Here is an 18,931-nt window from a genome sequence, read left to right as displayed (position 1 = left end):
CAGAACCTTTACAGGATCACCTTTTAATGTCGCCGGCAGCCTGTTTGTTCTCCGTCTTTGCTTTGAGGGCGCAGCAACACTTAGGAAACGGTACAGACTCACCTCTCTGAGGCCGCTTTAATGGCTTAATTTTACAAGCTCCATAGAAGTGGGAGCTTATTCTTTTTGTATTGATTTACCCATACCTATCGTATGCAGCGCAGGCTATCAGAGCTTATTATGAAAAAGTACTTATCAAGACCAACCAACAGTGTTTGTATCAGTCAGATGCTGCTAAATTTGAGAATTATGACACAGCAACTTCACTTCAAGTATTCCTTGATTAAAGTGTATGTTCTTATCTGTCATATTGAAACCAATTTTCACAGCTACCAGGCTGGTTTTAGAGCACTTCATGGTACAGATATGGTACCTGTCATGGTGACCTTCAGCTGATTGCAGATAGGGGAAACTGCTCAATTTGACTTCTTTTAGATTTAAGTGCCACTTTTGATACTTGATCACAACGTCCTCGTGCACAGTTTACGGTCCTGGGTTGGAATTAAGCTCATGTCTGTCTAATATAACCTTCTTGTCAAGCTGAATGACTTTACCTTAATGGTTCAGCTGACTGGTGGCGTACCACAGGGCCCCCTTATTTCTATTTGCATGCCACCTCTTGGCCGGCTTCTTAAAGTCCATAATGTGCATTACTACTTTTTCACTGATGACACTTAACTGTACATGCTGAAAAAACCTGCAGATCCCTGCAACCTTGCTAATCTCTCAGCTTGTCTTTCTGACATTAAATCCTGGATGTCCCTATATTTCCCTAAATTCAATGATGATAAGTGGGAAGGAATTTTCTTTTATTCCTCTAATACTTTCAGTCCTGTTGATTCAAATGTTGGCAGTCTTTCAAATAATATCACCCAGGTTGCCCTGAATCCAGGAATAATATTTCATTGTAACTTTAGTTCTGGTGCTCAGGTCTTTTGTCTTTTGATCTTTTTCTATCAGAACCTCTCTTTTCCCCTTAAGTCGGGCACACCAAGTCTGTAGCTTCCTTCAAATCCCTCCTTAAAACTACGCTATTGCTGTTGTCATGGAGAAACTGCTAACCTGGCTCTTTCCAGGTTTTTTGTGTTGGTCTCGGCTTACTGCGGTAGTTTGTCATCACTAAAAACCCCCCTGAAGACGATGCATCACTTTTACACGTTGGCTTATGTGTGGATTGGACTTACAAAACCTAATGTGTGCTGTATGTTGCACAACTGGAAAGGATCCCTCGTGTAAAAGTGCTCAGCTTTGCTAACTCAGTGATTTTATTTTATTTTTTTTACTGCCTTCATGACAGTTATTAAATCATAAATCTTTTAGGTGACTATGAAGTTCCCATCACTGTGTCACCACTTCTCATGTCATTTCAGTGTTTTGTCTTCGTGTCAGTCGTGTGTATAACGCAAGTGTAATGGCTTCTTATTAGGTCTGTATGGAAAACATGGCTCACTGGGCGTCTACATTTGTGCTTCTGTCCTCAGCCCGAGATGCAGACGAACGGGAGAAGTGGATCCACGCCTTAGAGGGAACTATTCTTCGTCACACCCTCCAGCTCCGGGTATGTGTTTATAGATGTGTGTCTAATCCATCTTACAAAGAGACAAGTTACAAGAGAGAGTCATTTTTCTATGGGGCCTCCTGATGTTTACCTGCCTGTTCATGCTAATTCCAATGTTAGCATCTGTGTTTGTAGGTCTTGTCCAAAGCAAAGTGTGCTGGCATAGATGAAGTCTAAAACAGGAACATAAATATCGTGTCTCGATCTCAAATCTGTTATTCTTTAGCCTCAGATTGTATACATTTGCATGCTTCATAGATTACGTCCTGTGTTACACCACTGCTCCCGTGTGATAGTTTTGCATATGAAGGGTTCTTATCTGCAATTGTACCTGATTCCATCCATCCATCCATTATCTTCCGCTGGTCCGGGGATCGGGTCGCGGGGGCAGCAGCTTGAGCAAAGAGACCCAGACGTCCCTGTCCCCGGCCACTTCCTCCAGCTCTTCTGGGGGGACTCCGAGGCGTTCCCAGGCCAGCCGAGAGACATAGTCTCTCCAACGTGTCCTGGGTCTTCCCCGGGGCCTCCTCCCAGTGGGACGGGCCCGGAACACCTCACCGGGGAGGCGTCCAGGAGGCATTCTCACCAGATGCCCGAGCCACCTCATCTGACTCCTCTCGATGCGGAGGAGCAGCGGTTCTACTCCGAGCCCCTCCCGGATGACCGAGCTTCTCACCCTATCTCTAAGGGAGAGCCCAGACACCCTGCGGAGGAAACTCATTTCGGCCGCTTGTATTCGCAATCTCGTTCTTTCGGTCACTACCCACAGCTCGTGACCATAGGTGAGGGTAGGAACATAGATTGACCGGTAAATCGAGAGCTTCGCCTTCTGGCTCAGCTCCTTCTTCACCACGACGGGCCGGTGCAGAGCCCGCATCACTGCAGACGCCGCACCAATCCGTCTGTCAATCTCCTGTTCCATTCGTCCCTCACTCGTGAACAAGACCCCGAGATACTTGAACTCCTCCACTTGGGGAAGGATCTCATTCCCGACCCGGAGAGGGCATTCCACCCTTTTCCGGCCGAAGACCATGGTCTCGGATTTGGAGGTGCTGATTCTCATCCCAGCCGCTTCACACTCGGCTGCGAACCGCTCCAGTGAGAGCTGAAGGTCACGGCCCGACGACGCCAACAGAACCAAATCGTCCGCAAAAAGCAGAGACCCGATTCTGAGGTCGCCAAACCGGACCCCCTCAACGCCCTGGCTGCGCCTAGAAATTCTGTCTATAAAAATTATGAACAGAATCGGTGACAAAGGGCAGCCCTGATGGAGTCCAACCCTCACAGGAAACATGTCCGACTTACTGCCGCCAATGCGGACCAAACTCTGACACCGGTCATACAGAGACCGAACAGCCCATATCAAGGAGTCCGGCACTCCATACTCCCGGAGCACCCCCCACAAGAGTCCCCGAGGGACATGGTCGAACGCCTTCTCCAAGTCCACAAAACACATGTAGACCGGTTGGGCGAACTCCCATGCTCCCTCCAGGATCCTGCGGAGGGTATAGAGCTGGTCCACTGTTCCACGGCCAGGACGAAAACCACACTGCACCTCCTGAATCCGAGATTCGACTATCCGTCGGATCCTCCTCTCCAGTACCCCCGAAAAGACCTTACCAGGGAGGCTGAGGAGTGTGATCCCCCTATAGTTGGAACACACCCTCCGGTACCTGATTTTTTTTATTTTTTTTTATTTTTTATTTTTTGGGTTAGAGGTTACATAAGTCTGTTCTGTTTGACTAGAAGTAATGGTGACATTTGTGCCATGTTAAAGAATGATGTTAATACGTGGAAAGTCTTGGAGCCAGCCTTTTTAGTTTAATGGAAAGTCTCTTTAACTGCTGACCTGCCGGCAGTGTTTTTTGTTGTTGTTTTTTTTTTTTGCTCCGCTGGTGTTTGTGTCTGTTTTTTTTTTATGAGTGTTTTGACTGAGTGTCTCGGCCAGTGCACTTTTCTGCCTCTCTTGTTGTGTCTCTTCTTTACCTTCCTCCCTGCTCTCCTCCCCTAAAGCAAACCTCCCTGCCTCTTCTCTCCTTTCATCATCCAAATGCTGTTCCTCCTGCCCATCGTCGCCTCCTTTTAATCCTCAAAACCAACCATGTCATTTGTCCTCACTCCTACCTTCCTTTTTCTGCTCCCCTCCTCCCTCTTCCCTTCGTGGCAAATCCCTCTGTGCTACGTGTGTCTGCTCGCTCGGTGCGCACACACATACAAGCACTTATGCTTGCCGCTGTCATAAGACCACATGACCCAGCAATAACCAACCCAAGGCCAGATTGCTTGATCAGCCAAACATCTGCATCTGCTGCCCCAGCCTATCAGAGTAGCTGTTAGTGCTCATCTGCTGCGTTTTCTTTTCTGCCTGTGTAGAGGAAGTGTGCCCTTCCTGCCAGGGGAGGGTCCTGGATTAACACGACTCTGTCTGCCTCAAACCAAATGCTTAGCTGATAACTGCTGCTGAAGGATATTTTGTAGCCAGACTGGCTCACCAGCTAACACACAGTCTGAAGGCGGCTGTGGTTCATTTTTGGCCGAGCAAGAGGACGAGGGCTCTCTTTTTGATTCTGTTTTTGAGAAAGGCAAAATGCTAACTTCACTCGAGCTTGTGGTTTGTTGGTGTGGGGAGAAAAAATAACGGCGGCAGAGAGAAAAGGAGCTTGTGTCAGGCTAAACAGCCTGAGAGGTGCACAGGGTTTGATGCAGCATGTTCGTTGGAGCGAAGCAGCCTGTAAGTAAAACCTATACACAAACAAAAAAAAACCCACTGCAACACAACGAGGAGAACTTCATCAGCTGCAGCGCTGCTGGGGCAGCAGCATTTTAAAGTGGGTCACTCTGTGTGGAACGACACAGAGAAAGGGGAGGGGGGGAGAGCTCGCGGGGGGAGCTTTGTTTGTAGAGTCGCAAATGATTGGGTGGGTGTGAGTGTTTATGTGTAAGTCTGTGCAAGCCGCTCAGAGACGTTCCCTCTGTGTGACAGCGATGCACAGTCTGGGTGGTGGGAATGAGTGGGAGCAGAGGTGCAGACGTCTGGGAGTATTTCTGGAACCGTGAAGACGTGAGCGCAGTGACGAGGCCATCCGGTAGCTGTCCATAAACCAGCCACTTGCGTCTGACTCTCCGCTTCCAAACTTATCTACTCGGCCTGTAAAACGGCACTTCCCCTACATCGCGTGTGTTGACAACGTGGGATACTCCTCACCACATAATAGCAGAGGCTGTGTCTTATTTCTCTGTCTTCCTTAGGGCTACTAATGCAACCATGTCTGTGGGTGACGTGCAGTGCCTCAAGTAAATGGAGACTTGATGTTTGCATAAAACCACAATGGTTTCATAAGCTTTTTTTTGTTAATATTATGATGCAACATTGAAGCAGCAGATGGAGTTAATCTCCTCTGTGTTACCTCAAACCCTTTAGAGTGCTGCCTCTATTAAATAGTAGTGGACTGATGATTTGACCTCATGCTGTTGGCCTCTTGTAAAAACTACCACACCCTCCTTGAAAGAGAGCAGCTTCTCTGAGGAGCTCAGGTGTTTTACCAGATTAGCGACTTAGCAGTTTGAACCAATTCTCATTTTTATCACTGTTATTTTTGATTTTTAGCTCAGGTCCTACTGTGGCTGTAGTGTTTGTCTGTAGTCGCACTAAACTAACAGTACATGCACCTTTGATCCTCTGAGTAAGTTTGACCTGTTAACTGCATGCTTCACAGCCGCTTGGTTAAAGGAGACTTTGCTCTCTATAAAGCTGCCATGTTTAAACTTTAGCAAGAGTAGCTGGGTGGATGGCTTTTCTTCACGTTCCCATGAGATTGGCGTCAGTAGGAAGAGGGGTCATGAGGATTCTGCGCCGCATCAAATCCGGGGCAGAGACGGCAGAGAACACGGTTTGATAAGAGCTTGATTTACTTCAGTAAGAGGATGAGGATATAGTCCGCTTGCCTCATACTCTGACTGCGGTTCCATGTAAGAGTTTTTTTTCTGTATTTTTCCATGTCAGAGTTGCTGTGTGGCTGTAAACTGCACCAACCCATGCAGTGTTAGTCATCTACCGAATGCTGTGGCTTTGACGTAGAGTGTTCATTGTGCTGTCATTGGTTCTGAGTCTCCTTGCTATTGACAGGCTCAGGCATTACATGTGGAGTGTTTGTTTTTGTTTATTTGTTTTAAAGGAAGTCTTTGCTTTGTATTAATTTACCTGCCAATTATCCCACTTTGTGGCTTTGTGTCACAGCCAGCTGGATTTTTCTGGGTGCCTGGGTGAGCTCGGACAGATGGAGACAAATTCCTGGCCACGTCTGTTTTGCCAATAGTCTAGTAATTGCCTTTTAATGGATATTATGTAATGCTCTGCATGTGTTAATGTGTGGATACATAGGGCTATAAAGGGAAGCTAATTAACAAACAATAACTTTGAATGCACACATCATCCCATTCAAACACACAGCCCTCTGTTTACGACCAAGCTTCCCAGCTCTGAGTTTCCTGTTTTGTTTTGTTTTGTTTTTTATTCTTTATAGTTTTGTTGAAGCCTGAAATGTGCTTGCCTCCACTCAGGCCGGCAGACCTGCTGGCTTTTCATATAGACTAGCCTTTAAACAATACTATTCATACTGTATCTCACCTAGTGCAGCGCCACGTTGCTGGAAGATTCTCCTGAACTGTTGATGTTTCTGTCCACCATTTTGTGGAGCAGTTTACTAAAAACCTATCTGGTCAGGAGACGAGCCATCATTTTATTAATGGATGTTGTGTGAAAGCAGGGCCCTCAGTTATTGATTCACTCTGAATATGCAAATACGAGAGGGCGCTTTACCAGGGGTTTGGTTAGGGACGGACTAACGCTCAGCCTTGTTTGTTTTCCCGTCTACAGGAGGCTGAGACAGGATTTGTTCCGAGCGTTCAAGACTTTGACAAGAAACTAGCCGAAGCTGACGCCTACCTTCAGATTCTGATTGACCAGTTAAAGGTAGGATTCAATATGTTACCAGATGGAAGCTCATTTCTTCAAGGTTAGAATCTAAAACGCACTGTGTGTTCATCATCAGCGTGGCATGTAATTGATTCTCTGTCACAACCTTTTTGCTTATTTTTGGACTTCCTCACGTATTTGAGCGTCCTTTCTTAGAAAGCGGTAGTTGTTAAGACTTTGATTTGCGGGTAGCATGGTGACAGGGCAAAAACATTGCAGCCACACGTGCTCTCAGGCGGAGCATGTTGATAAAGCTTCACGGCCCAGCTCCTGAGAACGACTCGCTGCTGTTCACCACATTATCTCGAGCCAAACTACACGCCCCGGATTCACCCTCTGATCCATTAAAATGCTCATCTGACGGTGGAATCATCTCTGCTCGCACTCCGTCTGTCTTTTTTCACCCTTTTCATCTCTTGTTCTCAAACAGCTGTTTGATGAGAAGATCAAGGACTGCAAAGAGGATGAATCGCGCAGAGTGAGTACCCACAGCACAGCACAGCACAGCACAGCACAGCACAGCACAGGTCATGTGTCCATGTTCTTGGTTTTATGCGAGTCATGGCAAGCGACCACAGGAATAATGATACCTTTCTGGTGCAGATGTTCTTCTTCGGTGTGGCTTTCAGAATGCAAAAACAAAACAGAAATACATCACACCTGTTTGCACTGAAACTGGTTCTGTATTAAACTTTCAGGCACCTCCACCCACACCAAATATTGTCCGAATCTGATTGGCAGGTCATGTGTCAGTCCTCTGGTCACATGGTTCTGGCTGCAAAGCAGCAACCGATGATTATTTAACTTTTCGATCACCCCTTTAAGACAGAATGTAACGTACACTTGTGTATTCCTCCCCTGTCCAGGTGCGACGTTTTCATGCTTCTCCCTTCAGAGACTGTATACACATTTTCTCTAAAATGTTGACGATTATCTCGATGAAAGAATTGGTCCACAACATCTGACAACATTTAGGTTGTGAAAAATCAGTTGTTGAGCTGTCCGTTTCAGAAAAAACTTGAATTTTGTGCATTGCCTAGGTTTTAGAACGCCTTTAGCCTGCCACAATGTTTAACCGTTGCCTGATCACATAATCACTATAATTTCTTTAGTTCGCCTGTATTAAAAAAAAAAAAACGGCTGGATTAAACCAGCGGTAGTTTCTAAACCACTTAGCTTTGTAATTATTTTTCTGTAGTTTTCCACAATTAGCAGCCTTTTGCTATGGTTTAACTTGACTTAACAGGAAGAAAAAAAGAACAAAATTGTGATTTACAATCATTTGTCACCTATATTCATTCTTATGCGTCATGAAGGTGCCAGGCCTGTGCTCCTTAGTTCTTTTTGGTTCATAGAATCAATGTTTTAATAAAATGATTCAATTACTTAAAATCCAAACATGTCCTCTTTGGATTTTTAACCGCAAAGGTGCAACTCTTTTTTTACTTCTTATTTAAATATTGAATCAGCAACCAGATTACATTTTGCAGCTTTAACAGATACTCCATCTGCAATGTAAGACACAGTGGATGCTTGTGTATAAAAGTACAGCATTTTGTATAAAGGTCATTGAGCAGTCTGCTGTACAATAATTATTATAGTTGGTAATTCATTCAATGATCAGTGACTGGAAGAGTTGAGGGGTTAGGTTTGGTTGGAGGAAGTAGTTCAGTTTCAGGGTGTTTCACTTACCTTGTGTGTGTTTTCTTTACTGGCAGCGGTTTGACTGTGTGCACTTCCTCTCTGAATTTCACACCAGCTTTTGGTCACTGAAACTTGTTAAAAACTGTTCACTATGAGAAATAGTCTTGTTAAACCCCCCCACTCCCAAAAAAACAGAAAAGGTTGCGGCAGACATCTTTGCCTCTGTGTTTTCATGCTCGCTGTGCTTGGCGTGCTGTTTGTCAGGTTGCCTCTGCTCTCCTGCTTTTGATGCTCGTGTTTGCTTTGCTGAAATTTGCTCTCTGATTTTTGTAGCCAATTTTCTTCTTCTGTCTTTTTTTTTTTTTTTTTTTTGGCAGAAAATAGAGAATTTGAAAGAGACCACTTGTGTAAGTAAGAACTTAACACATTTTCCTTCCTGTTGTGTTTGGAAGTGGGTTCCTTGTTAATGGATTCCTGTTTTTCTCTTTCAGAGTATGGTAGAGTCCATCAAGCACTGTATTGTACTGCTGCAAATTGCCAAGGTAAACACAAAATCCCTGCACACGTGGTTCCTGTCTCTGTACTTTGCCGTGCCATTGCATTCTGACCGTCATGGGTGTACACTGTATGTTACGTGGGGTGCCTGGGGTAGTTCCCTGCTTACAGTTGCTATCTGGGTCGGTGGATGATGAGGGCGTAGCCCAGTGCTCGTTTCATCACATGTTCCATTCAGCTGTCTGAAAGGAAGTGGAGCAATCGTTTCTGTTTCGTGTGCTTGTAAGGTGTGTCTGGGCTGCCGTTTTTTTTTTTTTTTTGTAAAACCACCTACACTTTAATAAATTGCATTTTAGGACACATAGTGGACTTTACCGATTGGTATGGCAGAGCAATCATGTCCTTCTTTTTTTTTTTTAATGACAGTAATTTAGATTTCACCATGTGATGAAAGGATCACTGCATGTGGCAAGTCGGGGAATATTATGAAGCTCCGTGTAATAATGGATCTCACCGCAGAGGCTCGCACAGGATGCTTTTTTGAAATGACTTTTGAACCTTCCTACACACAGAGTCTAACACTGTCTTCTTAAAATTTTAAGGACCAAAGTAACGAACAACAGCACGCAAACGGACTTATAGTAAGTTTTTAAGCACTTTCCGTCCATGCCAAAAATTCAAATTCAAGAAGCTGCTAACTTTCTCTTCTGGCATAATTTACCATCCTTTCCTGTAGAAAAGCTGATGAATCAGATCTTTAGTGCATGCCATGTAATTTTGGAGATAAGCTCTACATCAAGCTCTTTCCCTCATGTCTGCCACTGCTGTCTTCTTGATTAAGTCATTACTTTCCTGATTTAATCAGAGATTTGAATTCTTTTGTATAGCAATGGATGGGAACTATCCTTTCTTTCACCTAAACACAAAACCTGCATGTAATCTGCACAAGTTCAAACTGTTGTATATTCTGTCCATGGACGACACGCGTGTGTTTGCATGCCTGATGCAAGAGTGTTGCGCATCACCTCACCCACAATTTAGGGTTAACTAGTCTACAATTGATTGATCCTGCTCACACCGCCTGCTTATTGAGCTGCTGAGCGCTAATGGCAGGAAAGCCATCCAGAGAGCACTTTGCAGGCTCTGCAGGTGTGCCATGTTCATGTTGAAAAGCCATACCAGGAGCTATGCATGCTTTAATCGCCACATGTTTATTTAACAATATTGTCAACAGTTTTCCAAAGCATTCAGTTTAGTGCTTTTAGATTGATGCCTCATCTTGCAGGCAGTTTTTGTGCTCACTCTTATCAGCATCATCTTCTAAATATAACCCAGAAGACTGGAGCCATGCTTGTAATGGATAATCAGTCACAAACACGGCAGTCGCACGGCAGTGTTTATTGAACCGCAACATGCAGGTGTAAACAGAAACTTTGACCTGTTATTCAGAGCGAGCTGCCAAGTGATGAACTTTTAAGTGGAACAGAAAGCCAAACCCAAGGTAGTATTTTCAAGTGTGTGAATGTTCCTTATTTCTCAACAAGCAGGTTTGTTTTGCAGACATTGCGGCTTGTAAATGCAGTGATTTTAGATGGCAAATCTCAATTAGGTTAATATATAATATATGGAAGAGACCGAAAAGGGGAGGGGCTGGAAGTCCAGTGAAACATGCATGGAGAGATATACAAATATACCATGATCCCAATCCAGTAGCTAACAGGGAAGGAGAAAATCCATCTAAAACCCCTCTGTATGCTTTGGAAGATGTCAACAGTTTGTAGATAATGGTCTTCTGTATAGAAAACCTAAAGAATGGTTCCTGATGCATGAATGCGATAGAGGCCAGACTGCTCCTCTATATAATCTCATGGTCATTAAGTACAGTATTATGTAGTATAAATAGCACAGCTTAAGCTCTGTCTACTCATCTGACTGTATGTTTTATATGCCTTGGGTTTTCTGCTCAAGATATATGTGAAGCTTTAGCACTTCTAAATGTATGTCACTTTGCCTGTGTTCCTATAATATGGAGCGGATGAGAAACTCACTGTTGTCCCTTTTGCTTAAAACACTAGCAGCGTGTTTGATTGACGCTGTCTAGCTCTGCACTGCGTGGAAAATGTTCGCAAAGTGCACAAATAATTTGAATTAAGCTCACAAGAAGACAAATCCATATTTATCCATCAAAGAAATTCATACACTGTGATTGGTTTAGGGTTCCTCCCTCCGCTGCAAGAGCTACTTGCTGTATTAATACAGTCGCCTAAGAAATTAAATCAGTCATGACATGGTTTTTAAGTCCATTGCAGCTGTAACTCTTCCCCAATGCCCAACTGCTTTTCTCCATCTGTATTTGCTTCATCTCCTGCTTGCAAGGCCATGGGCTGGCTGGCCCCACCTTAACAGACCAACATCTGCAGTTGGCTATAATTAGTAGCCCACGACTTACTTTTTTGATGGCACGTGGACGAGGCATGCATTTAGCTGCTTAGAGCAGAGGATGAAGCAAAAGATCGGGTGGAGGAGGGACATTTGTGAGCAAACGGAGGCCAAACGGAGCTGAGCTGCCCGATCAATTTTCTTGAGCTAAAAACACAGAGAAACACCAAAGTGTTTTTTCTCTTTTCTTTTTTTTTTTCTTTCAAAAGTAATCAATTCTGAAGCAAATGACCACATGACTTCACAGTTCTTCTCCTTCTCGGCTGTATCTCTAGACACAATCTTAACGACTCACTCTGCCTGTTCCTGTTAATCTTTGATCTCAAAACTTTTTCCATTTTTAAAAAAAACAAAAAAAAACAAAAAAAAAACCAACAAGCTTTAAAAGTCCCTCCAGCTCAAGTTAAAGTAATGAACTATCACATCACAATGACTACATGCTATTTCAATGCTACCAAGAGCCCTGAGGGTAAGCTGTTGGAGAATAAGGGTCGATGTGATTTTTGTTTTAGCGCCTTTAGTTATCACTGTGACTCTCTGTTGGGATATCGATGGCAGTGACCCCATTAAACCGAGCGAACGGGGTACATTTTGTCTATGTGTTGGGTTGGAATGCCTTCACTCAAATCTATAGACACATAACGTTGAGGGCAAGCCACTGTAGATATATCCCAACGGATTTTTTTACAACCGGGAAATCAAGGACACGGGTTCCAAGTCTGTTGAATAACAGACTTGGACTGCAGTCCAGAAGAGTTAATAATTCTGCAGCTCGGGGATCAGCAGGAGATGTTAGTTGTTGTGTAAAGCCGCTGCTGGTGTTCGGGGTTTAACCAGCGTTGTTGGTTTTCTCATTGATTGCCTTGGTGAAAACCTGGCAGCGCCACTATTTGCATGATGTGAAGTGAAAGGAAATCGATCTGCCCGGACTGGATGGGTCATTTCAGTGCACTGTTCTCATTATCACTTTGGTGTATCATTGAACTGATCTATAGCGCGCGCACACATGATTTCCCGATAATTGGTCAGAGCTAATGTTGACATCTTGCTTTGATATGAAAGGAAAGGGTGTTTAATTGTGGTTAACACGTAGGCACACCTGTGGTGGAAGCATTGTTTGTTAGTCATCAATCAAACCTGGTAAGCAGGCAGTGGTTTGTGCGATGGCCCCAGGGGATGTCTTCTGTCTAGACAGGCAGATGTTTTAGTCGTTGATGGTTAATGTTGTGTTTGTTCTTCTTTGTCCAGAGCACCATCAACCCAGTGGATGGGATCTACCAGCCCCCCCTGGACACACCTGTAGTTAACACCACAATGCCAACACAGACCACACTACCCACAGGTACGGAAGGTCTGCCTCACCACCACGTCTCTGTTGCACATGTGTTTGGGTGTGGCAGCTACCTGTCTGTGTGCCTGATGTGATCAGTCTCAGCATCATCTACAGAAGTTCCGTTGTGTCTTATACACAAAAGTGATAACGGCTCCCCCTGCTGTACAGTGCGAGCCACTGCAGCACAAACGGTCGACAGGAATCAAATTTTGATATAAGGGACGCTTCTTTTCTTTGTTGCCGTTTAATGCAGCATGACCATATATACCATAATATTTTGCATATGATTCACGCTCTCTCGGAGCTTGGGCGCAGATTGCTGCAGTTCCTGACCATTAAAAAAAACAGCTAAGTGTGGAAACACAATTGTTTCATGTATTTTTGCATGATTGAAGTCAATTTTCTGACTTATTTCAGAAAGGAAATTTGTAGCATTAATCCCATGGCATGACGTAGATCTGACAGTTTCTAATTTTGTTCAGATGACTGTAACTAACCTTAAGAAAGTTGAAAAAGGTGTGAAAATGAACACTGCAAAGTAGGCCGTTCTAATTACAGTCCCATAATAACCTCTGTAACCCCCCGACCAGTCTGCTGTTTCTGGCATAACTTTCTCAGGCCTGTTGGTACATGGGATGAGATGTTTGTTGTAGTGTGGTCTGGTTTCATGTTGACGCTTCAGTTGTAACTCATCCGCTTTCTCTTTTTCTTTTCTTTTGTTTATCAAAGACGCTTCTCAGGTGTGTAAATCAGACCAACGACCCTCGACGTTACCCGTTGGTCCTGTTATCACGGTGATGGGAAGTCTGCAGACCCCAACTCCCAACAGCACAGGTAAACACTCGGCGCTGTTGTTGGGGAATTAGGCCTGTTTGATGCTCGGATGAAATTTAAAAATGTTTAAGGAACGACGTTGATTTTAAGGTTTTGGGGCATATTGAATGCATTTACTTAAAACGAATGATTAGTTCCATCATATTGTCTTTATGAGGAGATTAATCTAAATTTTTAAAGAGCTTCTAAAGAACTATTTGCTAGTCTTTGCTGAACAGATCAGACTTACCATGGCTATACTTTAAGCACTACATCACAATGAAAATGTATGAAATAACCAAGAGAGTCTGGCTGCAGACCTGCACTGTCAGGACCCACAGACCTGCACTGTCAGGACCCTGTTGGAGACCGTCACCTGCACTGTGAGGACCGGAAGTGCACTGTGAGGACCGGAAGTTGATTCGAAGTCTTTCAAAATAAAAGCGTGTGTATCGGAAGCACGTATTTTTAAACGATTTTAAACGCTATATTTTTCAAGAGGTCCTCACAAATGAATTAATTAGTTAACAGTACGACATCAAATCTATCAATTCCCGGTCTATTGTTTTTATTTGTATTGTAAACTTTTGTTTGGTCACTGCACACATTTTCTCTTAGGCTCATATTCATAAGCCAACATCTCACAAGATGCCATAGGCCTATACTGTACATTTTATTGTGTACTATAGAGTAAGTCACTGCTATTTCATTATCATTTCATTTTGACTTTATCGCACTGGTCTTTATATATATATTTGTTTCAATTAGTTTTTCTGTTGTATTATTCTGTATTTTTATCCTTAACCACCATAAATTTCATGTTTGGTTCTATGTCTATGCCAATTATGTTCTTTTTTTTTGTTACTTTGTTTATTGGTAGACTTGTACAACATATACAATTTCATCATCATCATCAATATATAAATATATATATATATATATTTTTTTTTTCCCTTTCTTCTTTCTCTTCCTCCAGTTCACAGTGTATGCCCATACACGACTACAGTTATTTTCCATTATATTTCAACATACCACCATATAAACTTTTTTTTTTTTTTTTCACACAAATATACACAAATGACACTAGACAGTTGACGCATAGACAAACACATAAGCATACAAGAAAATGGGGCAGAGAGAGAGAGAGAAAAAGTAAGAGATAGAGATAGAGAGAGAGAGAGAGAGAGGGCTGCTGGAACACCTTAGTACCACTAAATAGTACCCTAACTCTTGATATCTACAGTATAATCTTAGTCAAATTATTAAGGGATCAATGAGAAAACATAAAAAGCACACCAAGTCACAACATGATCAAATGTTCTGTAGTGTTTATTCAGTCAAACATTCACAATATGACAAAAAATCTTTGTTTCTGTCGACTACCTGTTCACAAAATATCAACATGTCGTTAATATTGTGAAATATCATTTTGAAAGGCTCCAGGATCACTTCTCTTTCATCCTCGTCCAGTTCTTCGTTCCACAACCTCCCATACTGTAGAGCAGCCTCTGCCTGTTCCTCTTCCCCCATGCCCAGAACGTCAGGCAGGTCCAATCTGGCAGACAACAGTGGTTTGTTGGCCTCAGCCCACTCTGCTGCATGTCTGCAATTTTGAAGAATGCGATCTTCAACTATTATTACCTATGGAAAAGACAGAAAGAAAGATGTCTGTACTATAGCTGCCACACCAACAGTATCTGACCAATAGATACTGTGCAAAAGCTTACGCCTTCCACTGGTGTGTCCACATCAGCAAGTCTGGCTCTCTTGGAGACCTCTGCCTGCTGCTCTTCTTCCTGAGTACTCAACTATTAATATGAATACATGCATTATACATACTTTATACTCTTACCTTAATTTGTAGTCCAGTTTTCTCTGTCCAGTTGCCAGGATTTAGTGACTGGGATAGGTTTCTAAAAGACAGAAAGTGAGGTGTCAGATGTTCTTCACTGCAACCTACATTCCCTTCATTTTCCTTTTACCCTTTTACAGACCAAACCACAACCTGCCAGAAGTTAGTAGCGTTGGCTAATACTTATGAGTACAAACAAACAGACAAATACATTATGCTTACCTTTAAATAAAATGCCACCTTTTGTATGTGCCTCTAAGTGGCTCTGCAGCTTGGACAATTTTGCTGGTTTAAATTGTAGGCACAGAGGGCAGTGAAACAGTTTGCAACATGACGTGCAGCGTTCGATTTTGGGCGTAGTGCCGGCGGTTGTTATTGAAATATGCATCTGTAAGAGACAAATAATGTCGTAATAAGTAAAACTAAATTTTATATATATATATATATATATATATATATATATATATATATAAATGGCGCATTTAAGTGAGCACTATCGATTCGATAACAACGCTAAAGACTAGCCAAAAGTAAAAAAACCTGATTCTTTAAAATTAATATAACTTTACAGTATATAGTTATTGAAATATGCATCTGTAAGAGACAAATAATGTCGTAATAAGTCAAACAAAATTAAACAAGTCAGCACTATCGATACGAAAAATGGCACATTTAAGTGAGCACTATCGATACGATTACAACGCTGAAGACTAGCCAAAAGTTTAAAAAAACCCTGATTCTTTAAAATTAATATAACTTTAGAGTATATAGTGTGCAACGTAACGTTAAGGTGAATAAAGACTGTTTCTGTTTCTTCGTATGAAAGAAAGTTGTTTTCACTCGACTTTTACTCACCTCGTCGTCTCCACAGTTCAAATGGGGAACGAAAAATACGTGCTCCTCGCTTGTCGCTTCGGGTCCTCACAGTGCAGGTGACGTCACAGTGCATGTCTCCAACTAAGGGTCCTGACAGTGCATGTCATGGGTCCTGACAGTGCAGGTCTGCAGCCACACGCCTCTCGAAATAACTGTTGGACATTTATCCGACAGCTGTAACTCGCACTTACTTCATGAATGCAGATTATTTATTTATTTATTTTTTTTTTATTATTATTTGAAATGCACGAATGACACAAATAGCTGATTAATCAATCAGTGAATTCATTCATAAAAAATAGCAACTATTTGAATAGTTATTTGTAGCATGTGACGGCATTTCTTCCTGTTTTCAGAACTTTTGTGAATAGAGAAAATAGTGGAATAATAATCGGCTCCAGTTTATTTCAAAAAGGCTCAAAATGAGGTCTGCGTCCCCCAAATCCTGCTTTCACATGAATGTATGCGTGTCCATTGCCAGTTATTTATATTTACCGTTTGATGCTATATGAATTGAATGTAATAGGAACTCTGCCATATATTTTTGTTGTAACTCTTTGGCCTTTTAATTTGTTTAATGTTCACCGACAAAGTACAAAATTGGAAGAAAAGCAGGGGCTAGCTTTCTGTTTGTGCTGAGTTGGCAGTATCAAAACGCTGTGCTGTGCACTCAGAAAGCTGGCTGCATGCTTGAGAGTGCAGCCGTTACGCTCTGCAGCGGAAGCAGTCACTGTGATAAAGACGGCTTAATGTTTCTGCGTACAGCCTGATAATCACACTGTTAATTTGACCATTCAGAATTGTGTACCGTGTGAGTGAGGAAGCTTCATCACATTAAGGGGGCAATGCTCCAGGAGAGCCCTGGCATGACTCGCATTGTTTCTACTGTTTTCGTTCTGTCAGGGAGTGGCCCGTCGGGCTCCAGCAGTGGCGTCGCCTCCCCGACTCACATCCCCCTGCCCTCCCACTCAGTGCCGGACTTCTCCTACTCCTCCAGCGAGGACGAGTTTTATGATGCTGACGAGTTTTACCAGAGCACCACGTCACCCAAGCACTGCAAAGAGTAAGTCTATTATCACCCCACCTGCTGAAAATAGATCCATTTGTTTTCCAGCTTGAAAGCAACAGCATCATTATATAGTTCGGTGTCTCAGGTGGGGAAATTCTGCTTAGAGTGCATGAAAATCTAGCTGTATAAGCAGCTTTAGTTGGAGAAGCTTACTACAAAATTGCCCAGTGAACCTCTACTTAGCCACCTGATCTCTCTTGCTTCCTGTTGTCTCGTTAATTCCTCTGTTTCCCTCCCTTGCATTCAGTCCCTCAGGGCCTCCTGCTGCCTCACCCATTGCTAATGATGAAACGGCATTAAAACGGCCCAACACCACTGAGTCTCTCAACTCGTCGATGTCCAATGGCACCACAGATGCAGGTAAATGGGGACATGGGGGGGCCAAAAAAAAATATGTTGCAGCTATTTCTGTGCATCCTTCATTAACCACCAAGCTCGAGCTCTAATCAACCAGTGGGAGATGGTAACTCCCCTCCATCAGTGGAAAATGTTAACCCTCACTGGACTGTCATCTGACTCTTGTCGAACCGCCTAAAAAAGTTATAAATGACCAATGTGATAAAGACAGTTTAAGATATATTGCAGACCCTGAACTGGATTAGGCGGGTATAAAAATAAATAAATAATAAAAAGGGATGGAAGATGAAGTTAGAATTTTGCTCTGCGGCTGTCCTCAGATCAGTTTGATAGCCACGATGACCGCGATGATGACGGTGAGGGGGAGTCTGTGGAAGAGCACAAAAGCGTCATTATGCATCTGCTCTCTCAAGTTCGTTTGGGCATGGACCTCACAAAGGTATGAGCTGCTCTGCATCTTCCAGCATGAACGTTCCCGTTGTTCTGTCCACAGTTCTTTCCTTGCACTGTTATTGCCCTTTCTAATACCGTTTGTGTGAGCTGTTTCCTTCGTTGTGTTTCACAGGTGGTCTTGCCCACCTTCATCCTTGAAAGGAGATCTTTATTAGAAATGTACGCAGATTTCTTTGCACATCCGGACCTATTTGTAAGGTACGTGTTGTTTCAGCAGCTGTTCCGTGCGAGCTCCTCCGGGCGATCCATGATTGGGAAACGTAAACAGTCATTGAACAACTCTTGCGTTGGATTTTTCTGTAGTATCGCTGAGCAGCAAGAGGCCAGAGAGCGCATGGTTCACGTGGTGAAGTGGTACCTGTCAGCTTTCCATGCAGGGAGGAAAGGCTCGGTGGCCAAGAAACCTTACAACCCGATCCTCGGGGAAGTCTTCTACTGCCACTGGGATCTCCCCATCGAGACAGATGAACCCTCTCAACAAGTGGTGAGTAAATGCGCTGCTGCCGCCAAGATCATCAGGTTCTTTGCATTGTCGATTTAAACCGGTAACGTGTTTGTCTAGTGTTGCATTGTGTCGTTTCACCTTAGATTTACCAGAATTCCCTTTGCTGCATGAAAACTATCAATAACTATTGTATTAGTTTTTAGTCAATATTCAGGTCTGGGATAAAAAAAAAAAAATACCCTTTCTATATAGTAAAATATGAAATTGTGAATTTCTAAAAACGTTGATTTAAAATCAATGATGTATGTCTACAAAATGTAGTTATTAGATGAGCCGAGTGACGATCTTCATTGCTGCCATTAATGGATGGTATTCATGTGAGTTTACATCTTCACAGTGAACGCAGCAGAATGAAAGTCATTGAAAAATTGACAATTAAACTGCCTTTTCAAATAACTTTTAGTCGTGAAAGACTAAAACTATGAGGATAAGTACAATAGAATTTATTCAGTGTGAGCTGTTAAAGTATCAATGCGTCAGAAACACATTTAACTTGAATATTAAAAACTGTCAAAGTCTGGAA

The 18,931-nt window shown here is 42.9% G+C and overlaps 1 protein-coding gene and 1 long non-coding RNA gene across 6 annotated transcripts in view; one reads left to right on the top strand and one right to left on the bottom strand.

The window, feature by feature from the left end:
* osbpl9 (oxysterol binding protein-like 9) overlaps window positions 1-18,931 on the top strand; it is a 34,853-nt gene that overhangs the window by 11,753 nt on the left and 4,169 nt on the right. The window contains exons 4-16 of one of the 5 annotated variants that reach the window (XM_075485333.1): window positions 1,521-1,597; window positions 6,474-6,569; window positions 7,003-7,050; window positions 8,594-8,623; window positions 8,708-8,758; window positions 9,314-9,352; window positions 12,399-12,492; window positions 13,213-13,317; window positions 16,928-17,087; window positions 17,341-17,453; window positions 17,771-17,889; window positions 18,016-18,101; window positions 18,207-18,387. In XM_075485333.1, the coding sequence (XP_075341448.1) occupies window positions 1,521-1,597; window positions 6,474-6,569; window positions 7,003-7,050; window positions 8,594-8,623; window positions 8,708-8,758; window positions 9,314-9,352; window positions 12,399-12,492; window positions 13,213-13,317; window positions 16,928-17,087; window positions 17,341-17,453; window positions 17,771-17,889; window positions 18,016-18,101; window positions 18,207-18,387 (1,199 nt within the window). Of the gene's footprint in view, window positions 1-1,520; window positions 1,598-3,967; window positions 4,329-6,473; window positions 6,570-7,002; window positions 7,051-8,593; window positions 8,624-8,707; window positions 8,759-9,313; window positions 9,353-12,398; window positions 12,493-13,212; window positions 13,318-16,927; window positions 17,088-17,340; window positions 17,454-17,770; window positions 17,890-18,015; window positions 18,102-18,206; window positions 18,388-18,931 lie in introns of those variants that run through there. The other 4 variants (XM_075485337.1, XM_075485334.1, XM_075485335.1 and 1 more) reach the window with 4 other exon arrangements.
* LOC142399818 (uncharacterized) lies at window positions 14,268-16,164 on the bottom strand. Its single transcript, XR_012772886.1, has 3 exons — window positions 16,004-16,164; window positions 15,371-15,536; window positions 14,268-15,209 (listed from the first exon to the last, which is right to left on the bottom strand). It is a non-coding gene; the product is annotated as an uncharacterized LOC142399818 (long non-coding RNA).

This window comes from Odontesthes bonariensis, chromosome 15, assembly GCF_027942865.1.
Source record: "Odontesthes bonariensis isolate fOdoBon6 chromosome 15, fOdoBon6.hap1, whole genome shotgun sequence".
Classification (NCBI taxonomy): Eukaryota; Metazoa; Chordata; class Actinopteri; order Atheriniformes; family Atherinopsidae; genus Odontesthes; species Odontesthes bonariensis.
This window is presented reverse-complemented; position numbering and strand designations above follow the sequence as displayed.